Source organism: Pongo abelii, chromosome 19 (genome assembly GCF_028885655.2).
Source record: "Pongo abelii isolate AG06213 chromosome 19, NHGRI_mPonAbe1-v2.0_pri, whole genome shotgun sequence".
In the NCBI taxonomy this organism is placed as follows: Eukaryota; Metazoa; Chordata; class Mammalia; order Primates; family Hominidae; genus Pongo; species Pongo abelii.
Genome location: NC_072004.2, coordinates 73,101,152 through 73,126,362, shown reverse-complemented (window position 1 = coordinate 73,126,362; position 25,211 = coordinate 73,101,152). Strand labels below are relative to the sequence as shown.

Sequence of the window (25,211 nt, the reverse complement as noted above, 5' to 3'; positions counted from 1 at the left end):
AGCTCACTGATTCCTCGCCATCCATTGTTCCACTGACCTACGGCAGAACTTGGACTTGGGGCAGAACAGACAGAAGGTAGCAGAAGCTTCCATGATGCTGGAGCTCCCAGAACATATTCTGGTCTTTTTCTGGTCAGAAGCTGAGTGGCATCCAGAATGTTTCCTGCACTTTACCTCCTGCCCTGGCCTGGGCTTCTGGCAAGCAGAAGTCACCCCTCCTCACTGCTTCTCATTGCCCCTCACTGAGAGAGAGAGAAGACAGGAGAGAGGGAAAGGGTGGGGGGTGTGTGTGTCAGGGAATTAACTGAGGTTTAACATTTCCTCAAAGATGTACAAGCATGAGAAGGCAAAAGGAGTTACTAGAGGCCACACCTGCTTCTCTGGATCTCAAGAACTGGAGAAAATTTCATCCCTGGTCCCATTCCTTAACCCACTTTACCCTACCCCCAGCCTGTTCCCCACCAAAAAAAAAAGTGTCAGTAAAAAAAAAAGTCAATTCTTGTTTGGGCCCATTTATTGTTTATTTTGAATAGGTAATACAGTCACATGGTTCAAAATTCAAAATGTACAAAAGGATATAAGCGTTAAGACCCTTCCCTCCCCGTCCTCAACCTCCTGGTTCCCCTCCCAAAAGTAATCAGTGTTATCCATTTATTCTGAACAGGCAATACATAAGCAATTATGTATTTATATTCTACTCCTTTCTGAAACACAAATGGGAAGTGCACTACACACATTTCTGTGGCTTGCCTTTTTTACCTGAAGATTATTACATATTAGTATATAAAGACATACAATTATTTTTTAGCTGCATACTATTGTATTGTAAGGCTGTATTGAATTGATTTAACCAATCCTTTAGGGAAAAAAGTTTCTGTTGTTTCTCATCTCTTGCTATTTATTTGTCCCCATCCCCAATCCAGACCTCAGGAGGGACAGCAGTGATGGGAAGGGAGCCCAAGCCTGGACCAGGCCAGGCCCTGCCCCACCCAGGCCAGGCCCGTCCCCATTAGGCCAGACCCCCACCTCACCCAGGGCCCAGCTCATTTGCATGCCTGAATGTGATTGGACAGCCCCTCCTGGCTGGGTGGCTGGAGCTGTATGGGCTTTGGCTTCTCATCTTTGATGCCCACCCTTGGTTTCCACTCCAGCCTCCCAAACAGGCTGTTGCAGAATACAGAGCCCTGGTACAAAATGACCATTCTTCATTATCATTGCACCCCCAAATCACTCGAAATGCTAACTTGAGCTGCTGCTGTCACGATGACCATCCTCCTCTATAAAGAGCATGAGGCAGGCAGACACAAATGCACAGAAGCAGCTGTCCTGAAACACACCCAGCCCCAGGACAGGGGTAGGAGCAACTCCTACTCCCAATAAGCAACAGACACAAGGGAACGACACACAGGGATTGGCCACTCTGATTAGGGGTCCCGCGACCTTGAGACTTCCATAGGGCTGGAGAGGAGACGGAAGTTGATTGAAAACTGAGGGCTGGGGGAGTACCAGGGGCTGGGACATAGGGATATCCCCTCAGGATTCGGGAGAAATTGCAGGATAGAAGAGAAGGCAGGAACAGGAGGAGGGGGAAGTAGGTGAGAGAGAGGAAGACGAGAAGGAAAGGACCTGGATGAGAGCGAACATGAGCAGAAGCATCCTTTCCAGCTCAGCTATGGACTTGCAGGACTGGCAACCCTACCCTGGGGTCTCCAGGGAATAGCCCCCTTTTAGAATCCTTGGAGGTGGCCTAAAAAGATTCGGGAAAGCCAGACAGCAAACAAGGGAACCATCTAGAGAAGCCCTCGGCCACGGCTCCAGGCTGGGCCATGCCTGGGCCTCTCTGGATGAGAACTCAGGACAGCTGGCATCAACAAGGCTGAGTGTCCCCTGTGTCAGGGATCACAGGGTCAGGAGGCTCCTGGCTCAGAGGGGGATGCGAGGGAGGGTAGTGGAAGAAAGAGAGTCCTGGCGCAGGAAAGAGGGAACCAGGCTGCCGGCCCAGTGCCCAGCTGCTCCTCATCCCTCACGCCCTGGCCCTGGAGCCCTTGGCCACATGCCCCATCCCAGGACTGCCTAGTTGTGAGAAAAGCCCCCATGGGAGAAGGCAGGGAGGTTGGGGGCACAGGCAGCAGCCTGGGGCAGGCAAGCCAGGGGGTTGACCTCACAGGCCCCAGCATCCTGGTCCCCTCGGAAGTAGATGGAGTCGGCAGAGTAGAAGGAGGGGTCTTCGTCAAAGAAGTTGTAGGGTCGGAGGAAGAAGCCCACGCCGTTCCCCACAGTCACCGTGTTAGGAATGTCCTCTGCATGTGGGATATGCAGAAAACCAGCTGTCACCCAGGCCACCAAGTCCTAGCAGGGGAGAAGAAAGAGGATCACGAGGTCTGGCTTTGCTGAGGACATGCCTTGGTAGGGATTCAGCTCACCAGCCCAAGGATCATGAGTCTTTAAACATTTTTTCCTACTGGATAGAAGTCAAAGCATAAGTAGTCCATAAGTTCCTAATATGAATTAGGAACACCTGCTTCCCTGTCCCTGGCTTGCAGCCTCCATCTCTGACACTTCCCAACATATCACCCATTGCCTATCTACCCCCAGAGGGTGACACCCACAGGCTACTTCAGCTCCTCTTCCCCTAACTCTCCAAGAGTTCCCCACAACTGAGGAAAGAAGGGCGGAGGAATAAGAACCAGCGCTTGGGAAGCAGAACCAGGCCAACATTGTGAAATTCATCAAGTCAGGAATGGGAGAAGCTTCAGATACAGGAGATGTCATTTTCCCTGGTAACTTCCATCCCTCCTGAGTCCTGGAGCCTGGAAAGGACTCAGTCCATGAAACTGGAACTAAGAGGGCTCTAAGATCCCAAGGACAGGCCCAGGGCCTCACTCAGTGTCTGCATATGGACACCCAGCTCAGGAAGGTTCCCTCAAAGGATAATGATCAGATATACTGAAGTGCAGAAGGCAGGAATCAGCACCACCCCCGAGAAGTGCAGGTGGTTTTCAGGGACCCTCCCAAGAGAAAGCAAGGCTCATCCTGTACCCCCTACCCCGGCCAGCTGACCTTTCCAGCAATGGTCTCATTGTTGATGAAGTCACTGAAATCCACAGTGGCGGCCCAAGGGTCATTCTGATTGAAAACGCTGCTGCTACTGGGCTCCTCCTCCTTCCGCTGGGTCACAGCCAGCTGGTACCTACGGAGGCACTGGTCAGGCCTCCATGGCCATTGACCCCATCCTGCTGCCTGATTATGACGAAAGGGAACTGAGTGCTCAGAGCTCAGCTTCCCCAATTGCAGTCATACAACTGACTCGGCGCTACAGAATCCCCGACGACACCCTAAGGGGGGTCAAGTCCTCCTGTTTATCCCCAGTCATTTAACAGCACAACCCCTCTCCCATCCAAAACAGAAGAGAGTTCTCACTCCTGGGCTTTAGCCTCCAAGGGGAAAATGTGCCCATCATGGTTTCTTTGGATAACTAGAAAAACCTTTGGCCAGGCGTTGTGGCTCATGCCTGTAATCACAGCACTTTGGGAGGCCAAGGAGGGTGGATCACGAGGTCAGGAGTTCGAGACCAGCCTGGCCAACATGGTGAAACCCTGTCTCTACTAAAAATACAAAAATTAGCCAGGTGTGGTGGTGTGCGCCTATAATCCCAGCTACTGGGGAGGCTGAGGCAGGAGAATCGCTTGAAACTGGGAGGCGGAAGATGCAGTGAGATTGCGCCACTGCACTCCAGCCTGGGCAACAGAGCAAAACTCCATCTCAAAGAAAAAGAAAAAGAAAAGGAAAGAAAAGCCTTCCTGAGAGATCTCTCCCCTCACCTACAGTGTGAGCTGAGTGCCCGCCAACACTCCTTTCCCACTCTCACTGCCCCCCTCCTCTCTGACTGCCCACCACTCACCTCTCCCAGCTGAAGCCTTTCGCCATGGAGCTGTTTTGGGGCAGCGGCTTTCCAGCAAAGCTGAGCATCTGGATGCGGTAGCCCCGGGGGTGACCCCACTTGTTGCTGTGGTTGCTGGCCAGGTACAAGTAGCGAGGGGTGGCGCTTCCCATGAGGAAGGCGGCCTGCTCCTCCGTCTCCAGCAGCTTCCGGGTCACCTGCAGCCTCTGCAGCTGGTGCTCAGGGCTCCAGGGCACAGCCATGGGGACAAAGACCATATCCTCGGCCCAGACCCAGTTCTCCAGTCCTGCTCAGGGTGGGATGGGGGAGGGCCTGTCAGGTAACTGCCCTGGCCCCTCTGGACTCTGCCCCCACCTGGCTTCAGAGTGGGGGCCAAAGAGCAGCTCAGAACTGAGTGTGCCCCTGCTTCTCTTCCCTCTCCCCAAGATACCTCCAATCCTTTAGCCAAAGCTGTTGACCTATAAATTAAAATATTTCATCAAGGAGTTCATTCCATTTCACTCATTCATTCTTTCAACATTCATTAGCAGAGAGGACTGTACTCGTCCCTGGGGATAGAGATGAATGATCATCCTTACCCTCTCACTTTCCACACAGACAGGCAAACCACTGACTGGCCTGTCCCGTGAGAGGAGCATGGACTAGGCAGCTTCCGGGTCACAGGAATACAGTTGCAGGCAGGAAAAGGGGGCCCGTCCGGGCAACTTTTCAGCCTGGCCTTAAAGGACATTACCAGAAGAGATGACATGGAAGGACATTCTAAGCAGAGACAAAGCATAAGCATACAGGAGGATGCCTGACTGTAACGTGTGAAGTGCGTGCCCACGGACATGGAGTATTTGGGTATAGCTGTGCAGAGCACAGCAAGGCAGGGTGGAGCTGCACTGTGAAGGAAAGAGTTTTGAGGGGGTTCTGCGGACAGGATCCCACAGGTGATGAAAGTGAGAGCTGAGTAAAGGGTAGGCTGGTGCGGATGGGAGGCCCTCTGGGTGCAGAGTGGCTCTTGGATCTGAGAGCAACAAGAGCAAAAACAGCAGAGAGAGGGCTGGCACCTGCAGGGCAAGACAGTGTGACCTGGTGAGATACTGCAGGTGCAAAACAGAAAAAAAACAAAAAAACAAAAAAAAAACCCACCTGGTGACTGACTCAACGTGGGGAAAGACAGTGAAAAGACAAAGATGAAGACTCCAAGCCATCATGTAGCCTTGGCTCTCTCTGTGACCAGACTCCAGGATCTATCGAGAATGCTCCACAGGATCCATGTGACCCCTCACACTTAAGTGAATTGTGCCCAGAGAAAGAAGGAGAATCAGGGAGGAAGAAGGTCCATCTCCAGAGGAAATGTACAACCTGGAATGACTGACCTGCACATGCCAGGGACGTGGTAGAACGCAAAGAGATCCTCCAACACACCACCACCACCACAGGCCAGACACAGAACTGAGCTGACAAACAGAAGGCTGCTCCTAGCAGCAGAGCCCATATAAGTACAAGGGAGGGAAGAGGGCAATGGGGACCCTGTTAGCCCAGATCCTGCCTCCTCCCTGAGCTTGGCCATTTCCCAAGATCTTTGGATGAGGTCACGTGGAGGAAGGCTGCAGCTTTGCACCCAGCCAGTGAGCTAAGATCCAAATAAAACTCAGCAGCCAACTCTCCCCCATCCAGCAAAAGGGGAAGCACAAAAATCCACATCTTCCTTTTTGGGATAATCTACATAAAACCCAAAGCAAATGGAAACAACTTTTCAGCCCTTCTTCCAGAAGCCTTCTCCCCACCAAAATGTCTTACCTGCTATATCCAGATCCACCTTGAAGTGGGCGCTGTGGGTGTGGACCGTACCCAGGGTGTGCTCTGAAACTTGGTTCCCGTACTTCCCAGTAGCACCAAAGAGGAATGCTGAGCTGATGTAGCCCGTGGCATAGAATCGGATTTCTATGGCCCCACTGGGGTGGAAGACCATATCCCACACATAGTCATAGTTGAGCAAGGTGGACATAGATCTGATGACCAGCACCGTTTCCGCAAGACCCCCAAAGTAGTGAGAGTAGAGATCTGAGTGGTGTCGCCGCAGCGGGAGGCCCTGGTTCTGTTCAAACACACAAAAGGCATCACGTATTGTCTTGGGGGCCCGGGACTCCAAAAGGAAGTGCCAGTCCACGTAGGTGGCCAGGTAGGGGCAGTCCACCCCGCGGGTCAGGGGCGTGGCGTACTTGCCCATGCCAAAGCCTCCATCCACATAGCGGGTCGTCATTGCTGCTGGGGAATTTCCACCATAGATGGCCAAGGCCTCTTGGAGGCTTATCTCATAAACTAGTCTTTCTCCCTGGAAGCGAACGTCAAAGATCCTTGGGCCACTGAATGCTCCGAGGCCAAAGGAGAAAGTCCACAGTGAGGAGGCCACTCGACTTCCCTGGACACTGAAGCGGGGGCCTTGGGGATAGAACTGCAGAGGGGGAGCTGGACCCGGGGGCACAGGGGACTTCAGGGACCAGGACCCACCTGTGCCATTGTCTGGGATCAGCACCACATTCACCAGGCCAGCCTCAAACTGGGCCTCCAGCTGGGCCAGGCTGTCGTAGTAGCGGCCTTGATAGAACACCTTCTGGATGGTCCAGTGGGCAGGGTCCAGGGCCTTGTGGTTCACTAGCAGCTCCAAGCCCACGTGGTGCAGGAAGAACCCAGCCCCTGAGATGTTGTAGTAGAGGCCAAACCAGGTGGCCCGGTCCCCTGATTGCAGACCACGGGGAGCCGTGGTCATTGTCACCAGGTTCCGTCCCCGGCGCTTGTAGAAACAACAGTGGTGGAGAAGCCCAGAAGCCTGGGGCAGCTCTCTGTCGAAGATCATCTGGTCTATGTCCAGGTACTCTTGGAACAGCACGGGGCGTCGGTGATAGGGCAGGGGGCCTCCATGACGCTCCACGGTCACGTCCCGCATGTAGGAGGGGTGAGGCAGTGGCCCCACCACCAGCTCACTCACGTTGGGCTGGGGTTGTCTGCCAAATAAGATGATGGCCAGTGCCTCCCGGGCAGGTGGGGGGCTCCCCCTGTCCAAGTGAGCCAGGGCTGCAGCCTTGGGAGGCAGCTGCAGCTCCACTGAGAAGATGCAGTTGTCCGAGGGCTGGGCCTGGGCTGCATCCACCAGCCCTGGTCCCAGCCGCTGGGTCAGAAAGCGCATCACAGCTGTCAGCTCCTCTCGGCTCAGGTCTGCAAACAGCTGGCTCTGGCCAGGGTGTGTCCAAGGCTGGGCACTGGGAGATATAGAGGGGCAATGGGGAAGCTGGCTGGGTTCACCCCCATCTCCACCCCTGCCCACCAGCAGGACACAAACCAAGGCAAAGATGGTGATGACGGCCAGAATGAGGAGCACGAGGATGGTCTTCTGGTTCATTTTCCCACGAAGAGGGACAGCGGATTCAACCAAAGGAGAGCAATGTATTCTCACGCCAGCAAGACGGGGGCTCTGTTGGCTCCTGGACAGGGGGCTCCCGGACTCTGGCTGAGGTTCCTGATAGTCAGATGCCTGGGACTAAGGGTGGGAAGGACACAGGAAGGCTGGGGCAAGGAGGCGGGGTGGCCAGGGTTGGAGGCGGGTCTGAACAGCTGTGATTTCCACAGACCTTACATGGTTTTGTCTTCCAGGCTCCAAATCACTCTACTTTCTGGGTCAGGGTTGGAGTTGGGGAGAGTTGGGGCTAGGGGGAAGGGGAAGGAAAATTTCAAGATAACGCAGCACCGGGAAGGAGCAGGATCTGCGCAGAGTAGCCTCTCCTGACCTCAGCCCAGCTTCTTCCCCAACCCCCCACTTAGTCAGGGCCAGCTCTTTTCCTGTAACTTCAAACTATTGTTCTCCTTCCAAAGACCCCCACCCCCTGCCCCTTTAGCTTTCCAAATGACATTCCTTGGCCAGGTCTATCCCCCTTGCCCTCTGTCCCCCGGCGCTAATTTCCCTGGCCAGAGTCCTTAGTATTCTCCAGGGGACTCTAGATACTTAAAAGGTCAAACAATAAATTCAAGTAAAATTCCTCTAATACTTTTTATTATAAATTACATATAACATCTGTTTTACAAAAGTCTATCTACTCTTCCTTTTCAATGCACACGCATAAAGAGATGTCTGATGTAATGTGAACACCACCTATTTCTGAGTAGTAGGATTTGTGGTATTTTTCTTTGAATATTTTAAAATCATTTTTATAACTTAACATTTTAGAGATGAACAGGAAGTAAGAATTAACCAAAGGGACGGATGGGGGTTTCGTGTGAGAGGAACAGTGAGGGGGTGGGAATCTGGGGAGCAGGTGTGATAAAAACACAGAGAACAGAAAGTAGAAACAGGGAAAAGTACATGTGCCTAACCATGCCACCCACCACACCCTCAGGACTAGAAGCCTTGGTAAGAGAAAGGGGGTAAGTCTGGGACACAGGCTGCCAGGTCGGGGAGGCAGGCCACAGGATTGATGCTGCAGAGCCCAGCATCCTGGCCCTTCTCAAAGTAGACACTGCCAGGGGAGAAGATGGAGGGGTCCTCATCAAAGAAGTTATAGGGTCGGAGCAAGAAGCCAACTCTGTTCCCCAAAGTCACTGTGTTTGGGATGTCCTCGGCATGGGGAACGTGCAGGAAGCTGGCTGTGACCCAAGCCACGAGATCCTGCAGGAAGGAGGAGGAGCTGGAGGACTATGGAAGCATGACCCAAAGAACCACCCTTCAGCCACAATCCCAGCCTCCAGTCTCAGCCTGGCTTCCGCTCTGCCCAGCCTCATGCCCACACAACACATGGAGCAATCCATGTAAGCAGCTGCGCGGGGAGAGGGGGGAGCCAGTGTCCCAGAGCTAATCTCACCCCAGGAGGGATGACCTGTGTTGGTCATCAGAAAACTCCATGGCCTCTGAATCTGCGAACTGGAAATCAGCCATTCCCTCTAACCTCTGGCCAGAGGCTGGGCAGCCAAGATGCCATGCCCACAGGTGTCCCTTTCCTATGTCCCTAGGGCAACCAACCTCTCCTAAGAGGGTTTCATTGTTGATGAAGTCAGCAAAGGTAACTGTGGGTGTCCAGATGTCATTCTGGTGATAGATGCTACTGCTCTGTGACTCCTCCTCCTTTCTCTGGGTCACCACAAGTTGGTATCTGGCCAGGAATCATAAGAAGGTGGTTTTGGAAAATGTCAAGTGCCTTTACTGGCCCAGGAGTCCCTTAGATCCGATTCCGTGTGAGACCATTTCCCACCGTGTATCTAACTTGGGTTTGAGGGGAGGTACAGGGATGAATGGTAGCCGTGGGCAGGGAGTTTGTCTCCAAAGACTGGGGCAGGGGAGGGGCTGTCCTTTCCTTCCACCCAGGCCAGGGCCCTCCTCACCTCCCCCAGCTGAGGGCCCTCTCCATGTCACTCTCCAGGGGTATGTGTATGCCAAGGGGGCTGTGGATCTGGATTCGGTACCCGCGCTGGTGACCCCAGGCATTAGTCTGGTTGCTAGCCAGGTAGAGGTAGCGGGGTAGGGGGCTTCCCAAGGAAAAAGCTGTCAGGTCCTCCTTTCCCAGGACCTGCCGAGTCAGCTGTGGGCGCTGTAGCCAGTGCTCCGGGTTCCAGGGGGCGGCCACAGGTTTAAACACCACATCTTCAGCTACCACCCAGTTTTTCAGCCCTGCCAGGGGGAGGGAAGGGAGATGAGTTCCACACCAGGTAAGGTCTCTTGGCCAGGTCCCTGTCTTCCCCATGATGTCCACTGCACTGGTGTGACAAAAGGCAGAGAGAGCAGCAGAGCACAGAGTGCTGGGAGCCAGGAGGTCTAGGCAAGCGCAAGCTCCTATCTTCTTCCAACTTGCCCTATCCCATAGGGTAACCACTAGCCACACATGGCTATGAAAATTAAAATTTAGGGCCATCTGAGGTGGCTCACACCTGCAATCCCAGCACTTTGGGAGGCTGAGGCGGGTGGATCATGTGAGCCCAGGAGTTTGAGACCAGCCTGTGCAATGTGGTAAAACCCTGACTCTACAAACAATAAAAAAACCAGCCAGCCATGGTGGCACATGCCTGTGGTCCCAGTTACTTGGGAAGCTGGGGTGGAAGGATTGCTTGAGCCCAGTAGGTTATGGCTGCAGTGAGCTGAGATCACACCACTGCACTCCAGCCTGGGCAACAGAGCAAGACCCTGTCTAAAATATATATTCAGTTCCTCTGTCACACTAGCCACACTTGATGTGCCCAGTTGCCATACATGGCTAGTGACTATTGTTTAGAGCCACAGACAAATACAGAATATTTCTATCACTGGAGAAAATTCTATTGGCACTGGACTACCAAACAGTCCCTGGATCAATTTGCTTCTCTGATTCACTTTCTGAATCCCTACACTGGGCATAATTAAAGGTGTTCTATGGCTGTGCCCAATAAACAGAAAAGCACATGCAGCTGACTAGTGACATTCTTTTAACTATGAAAGGGATAATGATATTTGTCTTAGAGAAGCTAGCTGAAAAACTGACTCCCGAGCCGGGTGTGGTGGCTTGCAACTCAGGAGGCTGGTGGCAGGGTGGTGCAGATCCCTTGAACCCAGGTGCTGGACACCAGCTGGGGTAATAGAATGAAACACTGCCTCTTAAAAAAAAAAAAAAAAAATCGGGCATGGTAGCTCACAGCACTTTGGGAAGCCGAAGCGAGTGGATCACTTGAGACTGGGAGTTCAAGATGAGCCTGGCCAACATGGTGAAACCCTATCTCTACTTAAATAAATAAATAATAATAATAAATTAGCCAGGTGTGGTGGTGTGCTACTCTGGAGGCCGAGACACAAGAATCGCTTGAACCTGGGAGGTGGAGGTTGCAGTGAACTGAGATTGCACCACTGCACTCCAGCCTGGGCAACAGAGTGAGACTCTGTCTTAAAAAAAAAAAAAAAAAAAAAAAAGCTGGGCGTGGTAGTGTGTGCCTGTCATCCCAGCTACTAAGGAGGCTGAGGCAGGAGGACTGCTTGAGCCCAGGAGGTCAGGGCTGCAGTAACCTGACTGCACCACTGCACTCCAGCCTGGGTGAGAGTGAGACACTGCCTCAAAAAAAAGAAAAGAAAACCCAATCCCTTCCCATGGTCCCCTGCATACTCCTCCCAGCTCTGAGACTTCACTTTTGATCTCAGCAAGGTGGGAAGTACTGTCAGTCTTTTTCAGAAGCGAGCACATTCATATCTTTGTCTGGGAGTTCCTTGGAATTCTACAGCATCCATAACCTGCACTGCCTAACTCAGCACTTGGTCACACACTTTCTGCAGGTCTGGACTGTTAGTTCCTTTCAACGAGACCTATATGAAGGCACCTGGCACAGGAGGCACTGCGCTGAAGCTGATGCCTCTGCAGCCATCCTGTGAGCTGGTGCCTGACACAGCCTCTCTGGCCCACAGCAGCAGCCCATGCTGCACACGCTAGGGGTCCAATAAATGTTACTTCCCAAAACAAGCCTCTTTAATGCCAAAGATGCTGAAGAAAAACTTCCAATTAGAAAACAAGTCAAAATCCAAGTATGTCAAAGAGTAATCTAGTTAATACGATCATTTCAATCATGCTATCAGTCCTCCCTACCCTCCATGCCACTGCGAACACAAGTGCAAGTGCATGCACACAGACACACACAGGCACGCACGTGCCATGTCTTTAGACTTGAGGATAAGAAAACATTTCACAAGAAATACTAGTTTACGCTGCATTATACTTGGGCAGTCATTTCCTGTCCCATCTCCCGCCACCCTCCTTAGTTTCCCTTAAAATGGAGAGGGTCCGGTGAGTTTCTAATTTTCTTTGTGGATCTAAAAGTCTGTGAGTCTGTAAGTTCCTTTCTGTCCTTGACAGTCTGTCAGGAACAGCAAGTCCTCTGTGTGCGTTGAGCCCTTCGTGCTTGAGAAATCTCTTTCCATACTTGCAGCAAGCTATGTGCCTGCCATGAGTCAACTGTGAAGACAGGAATGGGATGGCCCTCCCGACGAGGAGTGGCCCTATCCTAGGGAGCAACACCAGCTTTGCTACCCTCTCCTTCCTAAGCCCCAGGTCCACCCCCACCCTGAAGACTCTGGACAGACTTCTTCTGACCTTGGCTCAGGACCCTGCCCTCCCTACCCCCACTGACCCTCAGAATTAGGAAGAAGCAAAGTGCTCCAACTCCAGCCCCACTGGGCCAGTTCACCCACCCAGTATCACTAGAAGCTAAAGCAATCATGCCCAGCCATTACATTTAAACTAGTTTCACAATCACAGCAAGTCAGACAGGCTTGGCGGGGGAACCCTTTTCACCTTTTACCAGATACCCAGTAGCCCAGTACCAGACTGACTGCACTGAATATGCTCAAACAGTCCCTGCCCTGTTGCCACTAGAACTGTGGTGTTGGAACACCCGGCTCTTGCCACTTGTTATTTCAGCTTGACCTGGGAGATTCCCTTCCCTTCCCTCCACCCCACCTGACCCCGCCCCCAAGTCTCCATCCTCATCCCCTCAGCACTCACCTGCCACATCCAGGTCCAGCTTGAAGTGGAAGGCATGTGTGTGCACCGTTCCCAGCACTCGTTCCCCCACACGGTTCCCAAAGAGGAGGCCCTCCTCTCCCCCTTTCAGGAAAGCTGTGTTGATATAACCCGTGGCATGGACCCGCCCTTCAAGTGCCCCATTTGGGTAAAACACAAAGTCCCAAATGTAGTCATAGTTGCCCACAGATGACACAGACCTGACCACAAGGGCTGAGCTGGCCAAACCACCATAGAAATGATTTTGAAGGTAATTGTGGTGCCTTCGAAGGGGCAGTCCCTGGGCTTCCTCAAATACACACACAGCCCCTGGAAGCAGCTGGACTGCCCCTTTGCCCACTAATATATGGATGTCCACCATCGTGGCTTCATAGGGGCAGTCCACTCCCCGCACCAAGCCTCGGCTGTTACGGCCGAGTCCAAAGCTGCTATCCAAATAGCGAGTCAGCATCGTCTTGGGTGAATCGGCACCATAGATAGACACACACTCCTGGACACTGACTTCATAGGCTACTCGCTCACCCTGGAACCGAACATCAAAAATCCTCAGGCCGCTGAACACCCCATGGCCAAAGGTAAATGACCAGAGGGAGGATACCACCAGGTTTCCTTGCACACTGTACTGGGAACCTTGGGGCGAGAACTGAAGAGGGGGAAGAGGACCTGGAGAGTTCCGAGACCTCAGGGATGAAGCTCCATTTGGTGAGGGTAGAGGGACTCTAACCACTTCCAACCGGCCAGACTTAAACTCCCGTTCCAACTGGCCCAAGTCTGCATAGTAGTGCCCAAGGTAGAAGACCCGCTGGACAGTCCAGTGGGCAGGGTCCAGGGCCCTGTGGTCCAGTAGTAGCTCCAGGCCCACGGGGTGAAGGAAAAGACCAACCCCTGAGATGTTATGGTAGAGGGCCATCCAGGTAGCTCGGTCCCCCGAGCGCAAGCCCCGAGGGGTGGCATGCACAGCTGCCAGGGTAGAGCCATTGTAGTTGAAGGTGGACGCCAGGAAGATGGGTGCCTTGGGTAGCTCCACCTCTTTCAGATGCCTCCACATCTGCGTAAACTCAGCTCTCAGCACCGGGCGACGGTGATAGGGCAGGGGCCCGCCGTGACGCTCCACAGTCACATCCCGCATGTAGGAGGGGTAAGGCAGTGGCCCCACCACCAGCTCACTCACATTGGGCTGGGGTTGTCCACCAAAGAGGACGATGGCCAGTGCCTCCCGGGCAGGTGGGGGGCTCCCCCTGTCCAGGTGGGCCAGGGCTGCAGCCTTGGGGGGCAGCTGCAGCTCCACTGAGAAGATGCAGTTGTCCGAGGGCTGAGCCTGGGCTGCATCCACCAGCCCTGGCCCCAGCCGCTGGGTCAGAAAGCGCATCACAGCTGTCAGCTCCTCTCGGCTCAGGTCTGCAAACAGCTGGCTCTGGCCAGGGTGTGGCCAGGGCTGGGCCCTATGGGATACAGAGGGGCAGTGGGGAGGCTGGCTGGAACCACCTGGGCTGGTCAGCAAAACATAGGCCAGGGCAAAGATGGTAATGAGGGACAGTGCCAGGAACGCCAGGACTATCTTGAGATGCATGGTGGATGCTGAGAGCTGAAATCAGAGTTCTAACAGCTGCTCCTTCCAGTTACTGACATCAAGTCGGGGTTTATATTCACTAGGATGGATAGGAACGGAGAAAACTCCACCCCATGGGTTGGGCAGGAAATTTCTGACCTTGATTTATGTAATTCTGTTCCAATTTTCTGTCCTGTGGTTTGGCCCAGGGCACTGCTTCCACATGCATAGCCTCTTCCTTGCCCCTGAACTCCCACTGGTAGCAGTCAGTACCAACTACTGATTTCCATCATTTAGACCAGATGAAAGGGAATCTGGGTTAACGATGCTAACCTCCAGTTTCCACCCGGAATGGGTCTCAGGAAGAGTACAAACCTCAGATGCCCAATTAAGTTCTGCAGCCTGCGTGCAAGCACTAAGCTGTCCATTTTCCTACCTCCTGGCAGGAACTGCATCCCAACAGCTCCAGGATTCACTGCCATGTTCAGCAGTAAGCACTGAATTCTGCTTGTTGCCTAATGCCAAGCCCTTGATTTATAGTCAGGCCATTTCCATCCAGTGGAGTGGCTGAGGGCCTGGGCTTAGTAATCAGGTTTGTCCACCAATCCCAGTTCCCTCAGCTGTGTAACCTTAGTGGAAATACTTATCCTGAGTCTCAGTGTCCTCATCTGTAACAAATAGATACAACTATCCTATAGATTCCTGAAGATTAAATGTGATCATGCACATTAGGTACTTAACAGCCTGGCACAGGGGAGGCACTCACAAACCGCTAGCTTTTGGTAGTCATCTCTGAAACAGAACAGAGCAGCTGCTCCTCCATTGTTCAAGACCTTAAACTTTTTTTTACAGAGACAACGAGGGGATCATTGGAAACCAGAAGGCTACTTGCAAGGTGGAAGTTGAGGAAACTTTATTTCAGAGGGAGATAGATTCCTAGGCAGCCCTCCAAGTAATTTGAAAACCAAAACTAGGAGTCTTCTCAAGAAACTGAAGACATTATTCAGGGAGAATTAGTATAAGGTAAAGAAAATGACTGGGTAGGACACGCCTTGAACCAGGTCATTCCTTACACGTGGAACGATAGCAGCCTCTACTGGCAGTTCGTGGGTATCACTCGGGAAGGAAGGAACTAGGATCTTCTGAAAGTAGGGAGAGAAGGCAGCTTAGGTCTGGGAAGAGCTAACTTTCCCATAATTCAGACTGAACACAAATGAAGCACCCACCCTTGCTCAGTAGGCAGAAGCCTCAGTCTTTCCACTATACTGGGGAAAAGATTCAGCTCAACTGGCATAAGGACACACAACAGGGTGGCTAGGTGTCCATGGAGGTGGGTGTCCAAGCGTGCACACATACGAGCATGAGTACGTCCCTAACCACCAGAGCATTGCACCAGGGTCTGCGGCTTTAGAAAGAGGTCAAAGTACCTGTATTTTTAATAATTTCTTGACATGGTAAAAGAATTTTACATTACGATCCAAGGGTAATAGGGTGAGGAGGAGGGGCAGTGGAACAATCCAACAAACAAAACGGGAAACTGAGAAACACATGGAGGGAAGGGGGAAGGGTTTTAGCTGGAAGGGATCTGGAGGGTGGGTGGGAGCACTGCCCAACTAAAATGCAATTGGTTTGTTACTGAGTACTATTCGTGGGAAGACAGCATCCTGACTCCTTCTCTACAGAATATTGGGAGTAAAAATGATGCATCCCCGGTGGAAATATTATTGGGGGTTGGAAGACAGAGACAGGAAGAATAAGTCAGAAACAGACACTAAGAGTCACTGGCAGGCTGACTGCAGGTATCAACTCTCCAGCCGTGGTAGAATAAAAGAGCTGGGGGCTGAAGGGGATTAACACAAAAGCTGTTAACAATTAAGTGATATCTCTGGAAGATTCGAGAGACAGGAGGCAACTCTTCTATAGTTTTGACTTGCCCAGCGCATTTCCACATACACAAACGTGTATATGCATGTGTGTGCGTGCACATACACATACACGCCAATGATTGCTTTCCCCGGAAGCTCGACACTATAAATAAAGAGAAATAGTTCCCAAAAGGAAAGCCCAACATGAGCAGCAGCATCCGGACCTCACACTTGCAGACACCTTCACCCCAACTGAAAACTGGCTGGGAAAAGGCAACCAGGAGTCAAGCTTTTGCAATAATGCCAAAAAGGGCTGAGTCAGAGAGGAACAGGCCTTCCCCAAGCTCTCTGCTTCTCATCTCTCTGTTCTCCACCAACCCACCCTGCGTACCAAGAGGCTACAGTATCAGGAGGGAGGATGGGCCCAGGACGTTTGTCTGAGTAGATGACAACTAAGACAACCATCACCTCCTGAAAGGTATGTGACAGGGATCGTGGAGAGGGAGGGTATGTTAGCTAATGGAGTAGGAGTGTGTGTGTGCATGTCTGTATGGGTGTATACATGCATACACATATGTGCATGTGAAAACGCCCATTATAAAAACATCTGAAGGAGCTTCGGAATTGACTGAAGGCCTAAGGTGTTTCTTGTCACGATCAAGATTCAAGGTGGGATGTACACAGATGCGAAGCCCTAAGTCATCACCAGGGCAACTGTGGGAGGATCCAAAGCTCCACAGAGGAAAGAAACAGTAACCTCACGTGAGGAAGAGAAGTTCGTCCCCCCCGCCACCCTAGTTTCTAAAAAACACCTAGCACTTTCCTTCCGGTTTCCTCAGCTTTTAACCAACTAATTATCAAAAGGAAGAAAACATAAAGCGCAAGACACAGGAGGGAGAGAGGAGGAGAATGAAAACACAGGTATTTTTGTGCCAACATCCTGCACACACAAACCCGGAGTTCTCCAGAAATTACGACAGGTTGGGTGTGGGGTATTAGGGAAGGAAATAGAAGAGTTCCTGAGGCCTGAAAAAAGAGGTAAACACATCACAGAACTAGATGAGAGTTTCATTAGACTCTAACTAAAAACAGAGAGGTGTGATTACTATTTCCAGCCAGTTTCCCCATCACGATAGTCATGTAACAAACCAAGGCAATGTCGGTCTTGAGCCAGACTCACAGAGTCCCCTGGCCCTGGCCCTGGCCTCAGTACAGAGTCTCTGCATTGCTGCTCCGGGGCCGTTTGATCTTCTCGATATTTTTCAGGATCATGTCATGTAGAGTGACCTGGGAGAAGAGGGATCAGGGGAATCACATATCTGTACAACCCTTACCTCATCAAGAAAATGAGAGACCCCTCCACAAATCCCCAAGCAATCATCTGCATACAGTAAGTCCTTAATGTCATCAATAGGTCCTTAGCAACTGCGACTTGAAGGAAATCAAAGTACAGCAGGTGCAAATCAAGTACAGAAGGTCCTCAAATAACCTGGTTTCAAATAACGTCATTTTGTTCGATGTCATTTTGTTACAATGTTAATGAAAAAAAACTTGGTTTTGATATACATCATTTTTAAAGTCGCAGTTTCTAAGAGTCTATGGACAACATTAAGTGAGGACTTACTGTATTTTTTTTTTTTTTTTTTTTTTTTTTAGACAGGGTCTCGCTCTGTCGCTCAGGCTGGAGTGCAGTGGTGCGATCTCGGCTCACTGCAACCTCCGCCTCCCGGGTTCATGCCATTCTCCTGCCTCAGCCACCTGAGTAGCTGGGACTACAGGCGCCTGCCACCACACCCGGCTAATTTTTTGTATTTTTAGTACAGACGGGGTTTCACCATGTTAGCCAGGATGGTCTTGATCTCCTGACCTCGTGATCCGCCCGCCTCAGCCTCTCAAAGTGCTGGGATTACAGGCGTGAGCCACCGCGCCCGGCCAACTTACTGTAATTTTAATCTCACTTGAGCCGGCATTCAGGGTGGCAGCACCACCTCTCTTATACTTCAACTGGGTATAAATGGGTATTTCCAAGGCCCCAAGTGTCTAATAACAATTAACATGTATTGTGCACCTAACATAGTAAGAATTGCACCAGGTCCTTCTATGTGTTATCTCACTTATTTTAAAAAAGCGAATGAATTTTGTGCAGTAGGTACTCTTCAGTTTTGTTTTCTTTTTTTTGAGACGGAGTTTCGCTCTTGTTGCCCAGGCTGGAGTACAGTGGCACGATCTCGGCTCACTGCAACCTACACCTCTTGGGTTCAAGCGATTCTCCTGCCTCAGCCTCCCGATTAGGTGGGATTACAGGGGTCCGCCAACCATGCCCAGCTAATTTTTTGTATTTTTCAGTAGAGATGGGGTTTCACCATGTTGGCCAGACTGGTCTCAAACTCCTGACCTCATGTGATCCACCTGCCTCAGCCTCCCACAGTGCTGGCATTACAGGTGTGACCCACCATACCCGGCCTCTTCAGTCCCATTTTATTTTATTTTATTTGTTTTTATTTGAAGCGGAGTTTCGCTCTTGTTGCCCAGGCTGGAGTCCAGTGGCGCGATCTCGGCTCACTGCAAACTCCGCCTCCTGGGTTCAAGCAATTCTCTTGCCTCAGCCTCCTGAGTAGCTAGGATTAAAGGCATGTACCACCACGCCCAGCTAAATTTTTTTTGTATTTTTAGTAAAGACGGGGTTTTTCCATGTTGGTAAGGCTGTTCTCGAACTCCTGACCTCAAGTGATCCGCCCACCTCGGCCTCCCAAAGTGCTGGGATTACAGGTGTGAGCCACCACACCCGGCCTATTTTTATTTTTTTTTTGAGATGGAGTTTCGCACTTGTTGCCCAGGCTGGAGTGCAATGGAGCAATCTTGGCTCACCGCAACCTCCAACTACCGGGTTCAACTGATTCTCCTGCCTCAGCCTCCCAAGTAGCTGGGATTACAGCCATGTGCCACCAGGCCCAGCTAATTTTGTATTTTTAGCAGAGACAAGGTTTCACCATGTTGGTCAGGCTGGTCTCAAACTCCTGACCTCAGGTGATCCACCCGACTTGGCCTCCCAAAGTGGTGGGATTACAGGCGTTAGCCACTGCGCCCAGCCCAGTCCCATTTTAAAGAAAAAATTGAAGTTTGAGCTTGAACAATTTGCTCGAGGTCACACAATACAGGTAGAGCCTGGCTGCAAACCTAAGTCTGTCTGACTCTGACACCTATATCTTAACCATATTGTACTGCACACCCCTCCACTCAGGTAGAAAGAAGAGAGATACCCTGCTGGATGACTTCATGGTTCTCAACACTCAGGTGATGAATAGAATTTGGTCTATTCATTTTATCTCAGACCCTCATCTCAGCCCTTCAGAGAATTTTAAGAATACTCTCAACAGAACTAAGAGAAGCCACAGCAACTATGGACAAGGACTGAGGTTACTCACATATTGATTCCTCAGCTCTGATATTATGAGCCGAAGGCTGATATATTCTTTCTCATCAATCTCTGTCACGGTGCGGCGATAGTCCTCCTGCAAGGAGGATAGAGGAAAAAGCTAGTCCCCAAAGCCCAATTGTTCCCAGACAGCTCCTTCCCAGTAACAGTCACTCTTCACTATCCTGCCACCTCCACCCTCAGGCCACAAACCCCTTACTTACCACATGGGGATATTTAGCTATTTTAGAAACCAATTTGGCTCTTGTAATATAATATCTGGAAGGAGAGAGAAGAGGAGGAAGCTGCAGGAGACCCTTGATGGTGCCCACCACCTCATCAGCCCCCAATGCCTCGGCCAAGCCCAAGCAGCCCTACCTAGAAATCTGGTCCAGATAAGATGCAGCTTCACTCTCAACAGTTCTTAGCTCTGCAACCGTTTCCTCCTAAAACAAACAAACAACAGGTGCATCAAAAGCCACTTCCATGTCATCCACAGCAGCCCCAAAGAAAAAGGAAAAAAGATAACGCAGGGGAGATGAGAGTATCTCCCAAGCTGTTCTTCCCAGTTTGTAATTCAAGTACATTACCTGAATGGACACCCCAAAGTTGTTTCCATCTTCTATCCTGGGAATCAGGAGCTGTACCCACATTTTGACCTGGAGGTCAAAACATATATGAGGACCTTAGCCTGAAGGCTGAAGCCATGAAGTACACAATTAAGACAGCCGGAGCCAGATGCCAGGAACACAGAAGTCAAAATACCTAGTCTGGCCAGGCATGGTGGCTCACACCAGTAATCCCAGCAATTTGGGGCCCCGAAGTGGGTGGATCACCTGAGGTCAGGAGTTCGAGACCAGCCTGGCTAACCATGGCCAAAATGGTGAAGCCCCACCTCTACTAAAAATACAAAAAGTAGCTGGGTGTGTTGGCAGGCACCTGTAATCCCAGGTACTCGGGAGGCTGAGGCAGGAGAATCACTTGAACCCAGGAGGCAGAGGTTGCAGTGAGTCGAGATGGCGCCACTGCACTCCAACCTGGGTGACGGAGCAAGACCCCATCTCAAAAAAAACACAAAAAAACCTAGTCTGCCAATTCCCATACCACCCGTACATGCACTGTTTTTTGCACTTCAGGTGGGGTACTTGGGGCCGGCCCATAGGTCACCAGCCTGTGCCTCACCGTGTTACATTTCTCAATCAACAGCCGGATCTCAGGTTTCACTTTCTCAATAATGTCCACCAGCTGCTGGTTGCTTTTCAGCATCCCATTGGGCATCACAAACACCTTGGTTCCTGGCAGAGATGTGAAGGTCAAATGATCAGGGAAGAGGGAAGGACACAGCATCCCCTGCCTCTCTCTTATTTTCTCTATACCTATCAGATGCTGTGACCTCTGCCTTTGTCACAGTCCTACCATGACACCACTATTAGAATCAACGAGAATGTATGGAACAAAACAGATGAGCATCTAAAACATGACAAAAGTCTTAAACCCTCTGTTTATTGGAAAACCAGGTTTAGAGCACTAAATAACAAGCACATTTGGAGGAGTTGGGAATGCTACCTCTGGGAAGTAAGATCAGATCTTGCCTCCTGGTCAGGAGAACACTAGATCCATCCTGCTTCTCAGGGTTGCAAGTCAGGGGTGGGGTGAGGGGAGGTGAGGTAAGGGTGCCTCTTACCTTGGAAGGCTTCTTCACAATCATCCAACCTTCGCTTCTTATAAGTGGGCTAAGGATACAAAGAGGCAGGGATGAGCCCACTTTTGACACCCACATCTCCATCACAAGATACCCTTCAAGCAAGTTTAATCCCTTCCTCAGCCTCACAGCTTATGTTATTAATTTCTGCACAATTTCCTAAGTACATATAAAGCTTTAAGAAAGGTTCTTGGAGGCAAGGCGTGGTGGCTGATGTCTGTAATCCCAGCAATTTGGGGGGCTGAGGTGGATGGATCACCTGAGATCAGAAGTTCGAGACCAGGCTAGCCAACATAGTGAAACCCCATCTCTACTAAAAATATAAAAAGTTAGCCAGGCGCGGTGGTTCATGCCTGTAATCCCAGCACTTTGGGAGGCCGAGGTAGGTGGATCACAAGGTCAGGAGTTCAAGACCAACCTGGCCAAGATAGTGAAACCTCATCTCTACTAAAAATACAAAAATTAGCTGGGCGTGGTGGCAACCACCTATGATCCCAGCTACTTGGGAGGCTGAGGCAGAGAACTGCTTGAACCCAGGAAGTGGAGGTTGTAGTGAGCCAAGATTGCATCACTGTACTCCAGCCTGGGCAACAGAGCAAGACTCCATCTCAAAAAAAAAAAAAAAAAAAAATACAAAAAATTAGCCGGGCGTGGTGGCAGGCACCTGTAATCCCAGCTACTCGGAAGGCTGAGGCAGGAGAATTGCTTGAACCTGGGAGGTAGAGGTTGCAGTGAGCTGAGATTGTGCCATTGCACTCTAGCCTATGTGACAAGAGCGAAACTCCATCTCAAAAAAAAAAAAAAAAAGAAAGAAAAGGTTCTTGGACTGGGTGCCATGGCTCACGCCTGTAATCCCAGCACTTTGGGAGGCCAAGGCACGCAGATCACTTGAGCTCAGGAGCTCAAGACCAGCCTGGGCAACATAGGGAAACCCCGTCTCCACAAAAAATACAAAAACTAGCTGAATGTGATGGCACATGTGCCTGTAGTCCCAGCTACCTGGGAGGCTGAGGTAGAAGGATCACTTGAGCCCAGGAGTTTGAGGTTGCAGTGAGCTGAGATTAAGCCACTGCACTCCAACCTGGGTGACAGAGTGAGACTGTGTTCCCCCTCAGAAAAAGAAACAAAAGGTTCTTACCACAAAGCAAATTACGCTCTAGTTGGGAAGACCAATCTTTCCAGAAACACAATACATTAAGTATTATAAAGAATAGGAAAAAAGAACCAATCAAAGCAGGGAAGATAATTAAGGGAATACGTACAAATCTGCTCGTTCCACAGAGGAACACATTATTCAGTCAACAAACATGTATTCAGCAATTGCTAGGGACCAGGATCAACACTAGGTGCTGGGAATACAAAGATTAAGATAGCTCCTGCCAGCCGAGCACGATGGCTCACGCCTGTAATCCCAGCACTTTGGGAGGCTGAGGCAGGCAAATCACCTGAGGTCAGGAGTTCGAGACCAGTCTGGACAACATGGTGAAACCCTGTCTCCACTAAAAATAAAAAAAAATGGCTGGGTGTGGTGGCGTGCACCTGTAATCTCAGCTACATGGGAGAATCACTTGAACCCGGGAGGCGGAGGTTACAGTAAGCTGAGATCGCGCCACTGCACCCAGCCTAGGCAACAGAGTGAGACTCTGTCTCAAAAAAAAAAAAAGATAGTTCCTGCCTTCCAGACGTACAAGTTCTATCAATGAGGCAGTACTACAGACAACAATACAGTACCATCAGTGTTATAGTAGCATGTGGACACATGACTGATAAAGACTAGGTGTTAGAGATGCACAGCAAAGATAGCAATTGCAGTTACATAGCAAGAACTTCATATCCCATAACACTACTCAAGACATGGAAACAAATGTAAGTAAAGTCTTGTTCAGAGCCACGGGAAAAACCAGGTAACCTGATGAAGCTAGTTCTCTTTTTGTTTTTTTTGAGACAGAGTCTCGCTCTGTCACCCAGGCTGGAGTGCAGTGGCGCGATCTCGGCTCACTGCAAGCTCCGCCTCCTGGGTTCATGCCATTCTCCTGCCTCAGCCTCCGAAGTAGCTGAGACTACAGGGGCCCACAACCACACCCAGCTAATTTTTTGTATTTTCAGTACAGACAGGGTTTCACCATGTTAGCCAGGATGGTCTTGATCTCCTGACCTCGTGATCTGTCCACCTCGGCCTCCCAAAGTGCTGGGATTACAGGCGTGAGCCACGGTGCCTGGCCTAAGCTAGTTCTCTTTTATTTGAAACTCACTCTAACACTGACAGTAGCATTAGCACATTCACTTCACGTTGTAAATGAAACTCAGGGTCTAAAAGGAATATACTGGAGGCCCCATGCAGTGACTCATGCCTGTAATCCCAGTACTTTGGGAGGCTGAGGCGGGTGGATTACTTGAGCTCAGGAGTTTGAGACCAGCCTGGGCAACATGGTGAAACCCCATCTCTACAAAAAACACAAAAATCAGTGGGCATGGTGGTGCACTCCTGTAGTCCCAGCTACCTGCGGGGCTGAGGAGGAAGGATCGCTTGAGTTCAGGAGGTCAAGGCTGCAGCGAGCAGCATTCACGCCACTACACTCCAGCTTGGGCAAAAAAAGCGACACCCTTTCTCAAAAATAAATAAGTAAATAAGAAATAAAAGAACTATACTAGAGTCATCATGTCTGTAAGAGTCCTAGTTCCCAGATCCAAATCCCACTGTTCACCTCTGTACATCTTAAACTGACAAGGAAACAGAGGACAGAGGACCTACTGCTCAAGAACACAAAGATAAATATAGGACACTTACACCATCCAGTCCATCATGGCTATTGGTGAGAAGAATGGGGTCAGGGACTGGGAGATTCATGTCAGAGTGGATCTGAGTTAGGTCATGGATGTTTAAGATTGGTTCCTGAAAGACACCCACCCCAAAACATTAATCTTTTCAAGCTGAACAAAGAAGTATTTGATTTGAAGAGCAAGAAATGAAAGTACTTTTACAGTTTAAAAAAATAAAAAGAAGAATCAACACAGTTTATCCCAATTGACAGTAATACCAGGGCCAAAAAAATCGGGGAATTTGAGGAAAGAAAAGGGTCTCTCACCTTCAGAAAACTATCAAGTTCTAACAACTTCTTTGGGAAAAAATTTGCCACCAAGTCTTCTGCCTAAGGAAGAGGGAAAATACAGCTGAATTAATATCTGTGGGAAGGTCTCACTCTCTCTCTACAGATATCTCCTCTTTGGGAAACTCTCAACCAACAATCATTTTTCTATTTATTTCACTTACCTCACTTGTGATCCGCTCCCTGAAAGAATCAACCTAAAATTAACAAAGAGAGCAATTCAGTACCTGGGGACAGAGATAAGAGCAGGATGGAGAATCCCAAATCCAACTGTCTTTCCCTCACCTTGTAACTGTAATAAGAAGCTGAGAGGCCCCCAGACTGCAAATACTTTATTTTTTTGAGGATCCATTTTTCCATCTCAGGAGAAGTAAGCAGGGCTTTGAGGACAGCACCTGCCTGTCTCCTCCGTCCTCCCCCTTCCCTCCCTCCCTCCTATGTCTGAAGCTGTCTGAATTTGATAAGCAGACAAAAGACAGGTAGTTAGGGAAGATGTGAGCTCACAAACGTGCCAACCCCCACCCAGACCTGGTCTATGATACCAGGCAGGCCAGCCGCCAAGGGCAGGGGCAGTGTCCAGGGACGTTGTTGGGCTGGGGGATTTCCAGCTGTCACTGGCCTAAAGCCCTGAGTCCAACACGTGTCCGCGGAGGTGTCCCCGGGACTCTCCATCATCAGACGCGGTACAGAAAGCCATCCTATATTTTCCTCTCCCGCGAAGCCGACCCCGGGAGTTGGGGGCTGGGCTGAGCCGAGCAGAAGCTCAGAACTGGTATCCCCAGGGAGACAAAGACGCCATGGGGAGTTGAAAGCCGGTCAGACTGCTGGGGGATCGAAGCGAGGGGCAAAAAGGCCGGACCGGTGCCGCTACCTTGAGCTTCACTTCCTGATCCACCTTCAGCAACGAGGCCATGGCCGGGCCGGGCCGTGTCCGATCCGCTGGACACTGGAGGCGCTGTGGACTCCAGGGAGGGGGCCGGAGGGACCTGAGAAATCTCGGCTGACCTCGGGACCCGGCCGCCCTCGCTGGCTTACTCACTGCTCGCCCGCTCCCTCCCTCCGTGCCGTCCGCCCGCCCGCCGGCAGCCTGCCGCCTGGTCGCTCTCTCGCTCGCCCTCCCGGCTTTCGCCGCTCACGCCGGAAACTGCGTCACAGCCAATCGCCG

General features: G+C 50.9%; 3 protein-coding genes across 5 annotated transcripts; all 3 read right to left on the bottom strand.

Annotated features, from left to right (window-relative positions):
* Nucleotides 1-502: 502 nt before the first annotated feature.
* Nucleotides 503-7,423, bottom strand: AOC3 (amine oxidase copper containing 3). 2 transcript variants are annotated; one of them, XM_054546224.1, is made up of 5 exons: nucleotides 6,401-6,519; nucleotides 5,690-6,224; nucleotides 3,902-4,187; nucleotides 3,061-3,190; nucleotides 503-2,349 (listed from the first exon to the last, which is right to left on the bottom strand). In XM_054546224.1, exons 1-5 carry the CDS (start codon nucleotides 6,407-6,409, stop codon nucleotides 2,074-2,076), a joined length of 1,236 nt encoding a protein of 411 aa, XP_054402199.1. In that variant the 5' UTR covers nucleotides 6,410-6,519; the 3' UTR covers nucleotides 503-2,073.
* A 497-nt stretch (nucleotides 7,424-7,920) lies between these two features.
* Nucleotides 7,921-14,855, bottom strand: AOC2 (amine oxidase copper containing 2). Its single transcript, XM_009251723.4, has 4 exons — nucleotides 12,391-14,855; nucleotides 9,260-9,545; nucleotides 8,901-9,030; nucleotides 7,921-8,549 (listed from the first exon to the last, which is right to left on the bottom strand). The coding sequence occupies exons 1-4, from the start codon at nucleotides 13,976-13,978 to the stop codon at nucleotides 8,283-8,285; spliced, it is 2,271 nt and encodes a 756-aa protein (XP_009249998.1). The 5' UTR covers nucleotides 13,979-14,855; the 3' UTR covers nucleotides 7,921-8,282.
* Nucleotides 14,856-15,363: 508 nt separating this feature from the next.
* Nucleotides 15,364-25,154, bottom strand: PSME3 (proteasome activator subunit 3). Of its 2 annotated transcripts, none has more exons than XM_054546197.2 (11): nucleotides 24,332-24,673; nucleotides 24,211-24,243; nucleotides 24,026-24,088; nucleotides 23,728-23,832; nucleotides 20,922-20,970; nucleotides 20,420-20,532; nucleotides 19,828-19,896; nucleotides 19,616-19,683; nucleotides 19,462-19,516; nucleotides 19,248-19,334; nucleotides 15,364-17,109 (listed from the first exon to the last, which is right to left on the bottom strand). In XM_054546197.2, exons 1-11 carry the CDS (start codon nucleotides 24,404-24,406, stop codon nucleotides 17,029-17,031), a joined length of 798 nt encoding a protein of 265 aa, XP_054402172.1. In that variant the 5' UTR covers nucleotides 24,407-24,673; the 3' UTR covers nucleotides 15,364-17,028.
* Nucleotides 25,155-25,211: the final 57 nt, after the last annotated feature.

What these genes read in the sequence shown, in the direction of transcription:
- AOC3 (XM_054546224.1), bottom strand. An exon ending in GGTGGATCTGGATATAGCAG is followed by an intron (nt 4,188 to 5,689) that starts GTAAGACATTTT and finishes CACCCTGAGCAG; the next exon opens with GACTGGAGAACTGGGTCTGG. An exon ending in AAAGGCTTCAGCTGGGAGAG is followed by an intron (nt 3,191 to 3,901) that starts GTGAGTGGTGGG and finishes GTGCCTCCGTAG; the next exon opens with GTACCAGCTGGCTGTGACCC.
- AOC2 (XM_009251723.4), bottom strand. Translation starts at nt 13,978, where the DNA reads ATGCATCTCAAGATAGTCCTGGCGTTCCTGGCACTGTCCCTCATTACC. An exon ending in GCTGGACCTGGATGTGGCAG is followed by an intron (nt 9,546 to 12,390) that starts GTGAGTGCTGAG and finishes TCCCCCTGGCAG; the next exon opens with GGCTGAAAAACTGGGTGGTA. An exon ending in ATGAAACCCTCTTAGGAGAG is followed by an intron (nt 8,550 to 8,900) that starts GTTGGTTGCCCT and finishes TCCTTCCTGCAG; the next exon opens with GATCTCGTGGCTTGGGTCAC.
- PSME3 (XM_054546197.2), bottom strand. Translation starts at nt 24,406, where the DNA reads ATGGAAAAATGGATCCTCAAAAAAATAAAGTATTTGCAGTCTGGGGGC. An exon ending in TGATTGAGAAATGTAACACG is followed by an intron (nt 19,897 to 20,419) that starts GTGAGGCACAGG and finishes TTTGACCTCCAG; the next exon opens with GTCAAAATGTGGGTACAGCT. An exon ending in ACTTTGGGGTGTCCATTCAG is followed by an intron (nt 19,684 to 19,827) that starts GTAATGTACTTG and finishes TGTTTGTTTTAG; the next exon opens with GAGGAAACGGTTGCAGAGCT.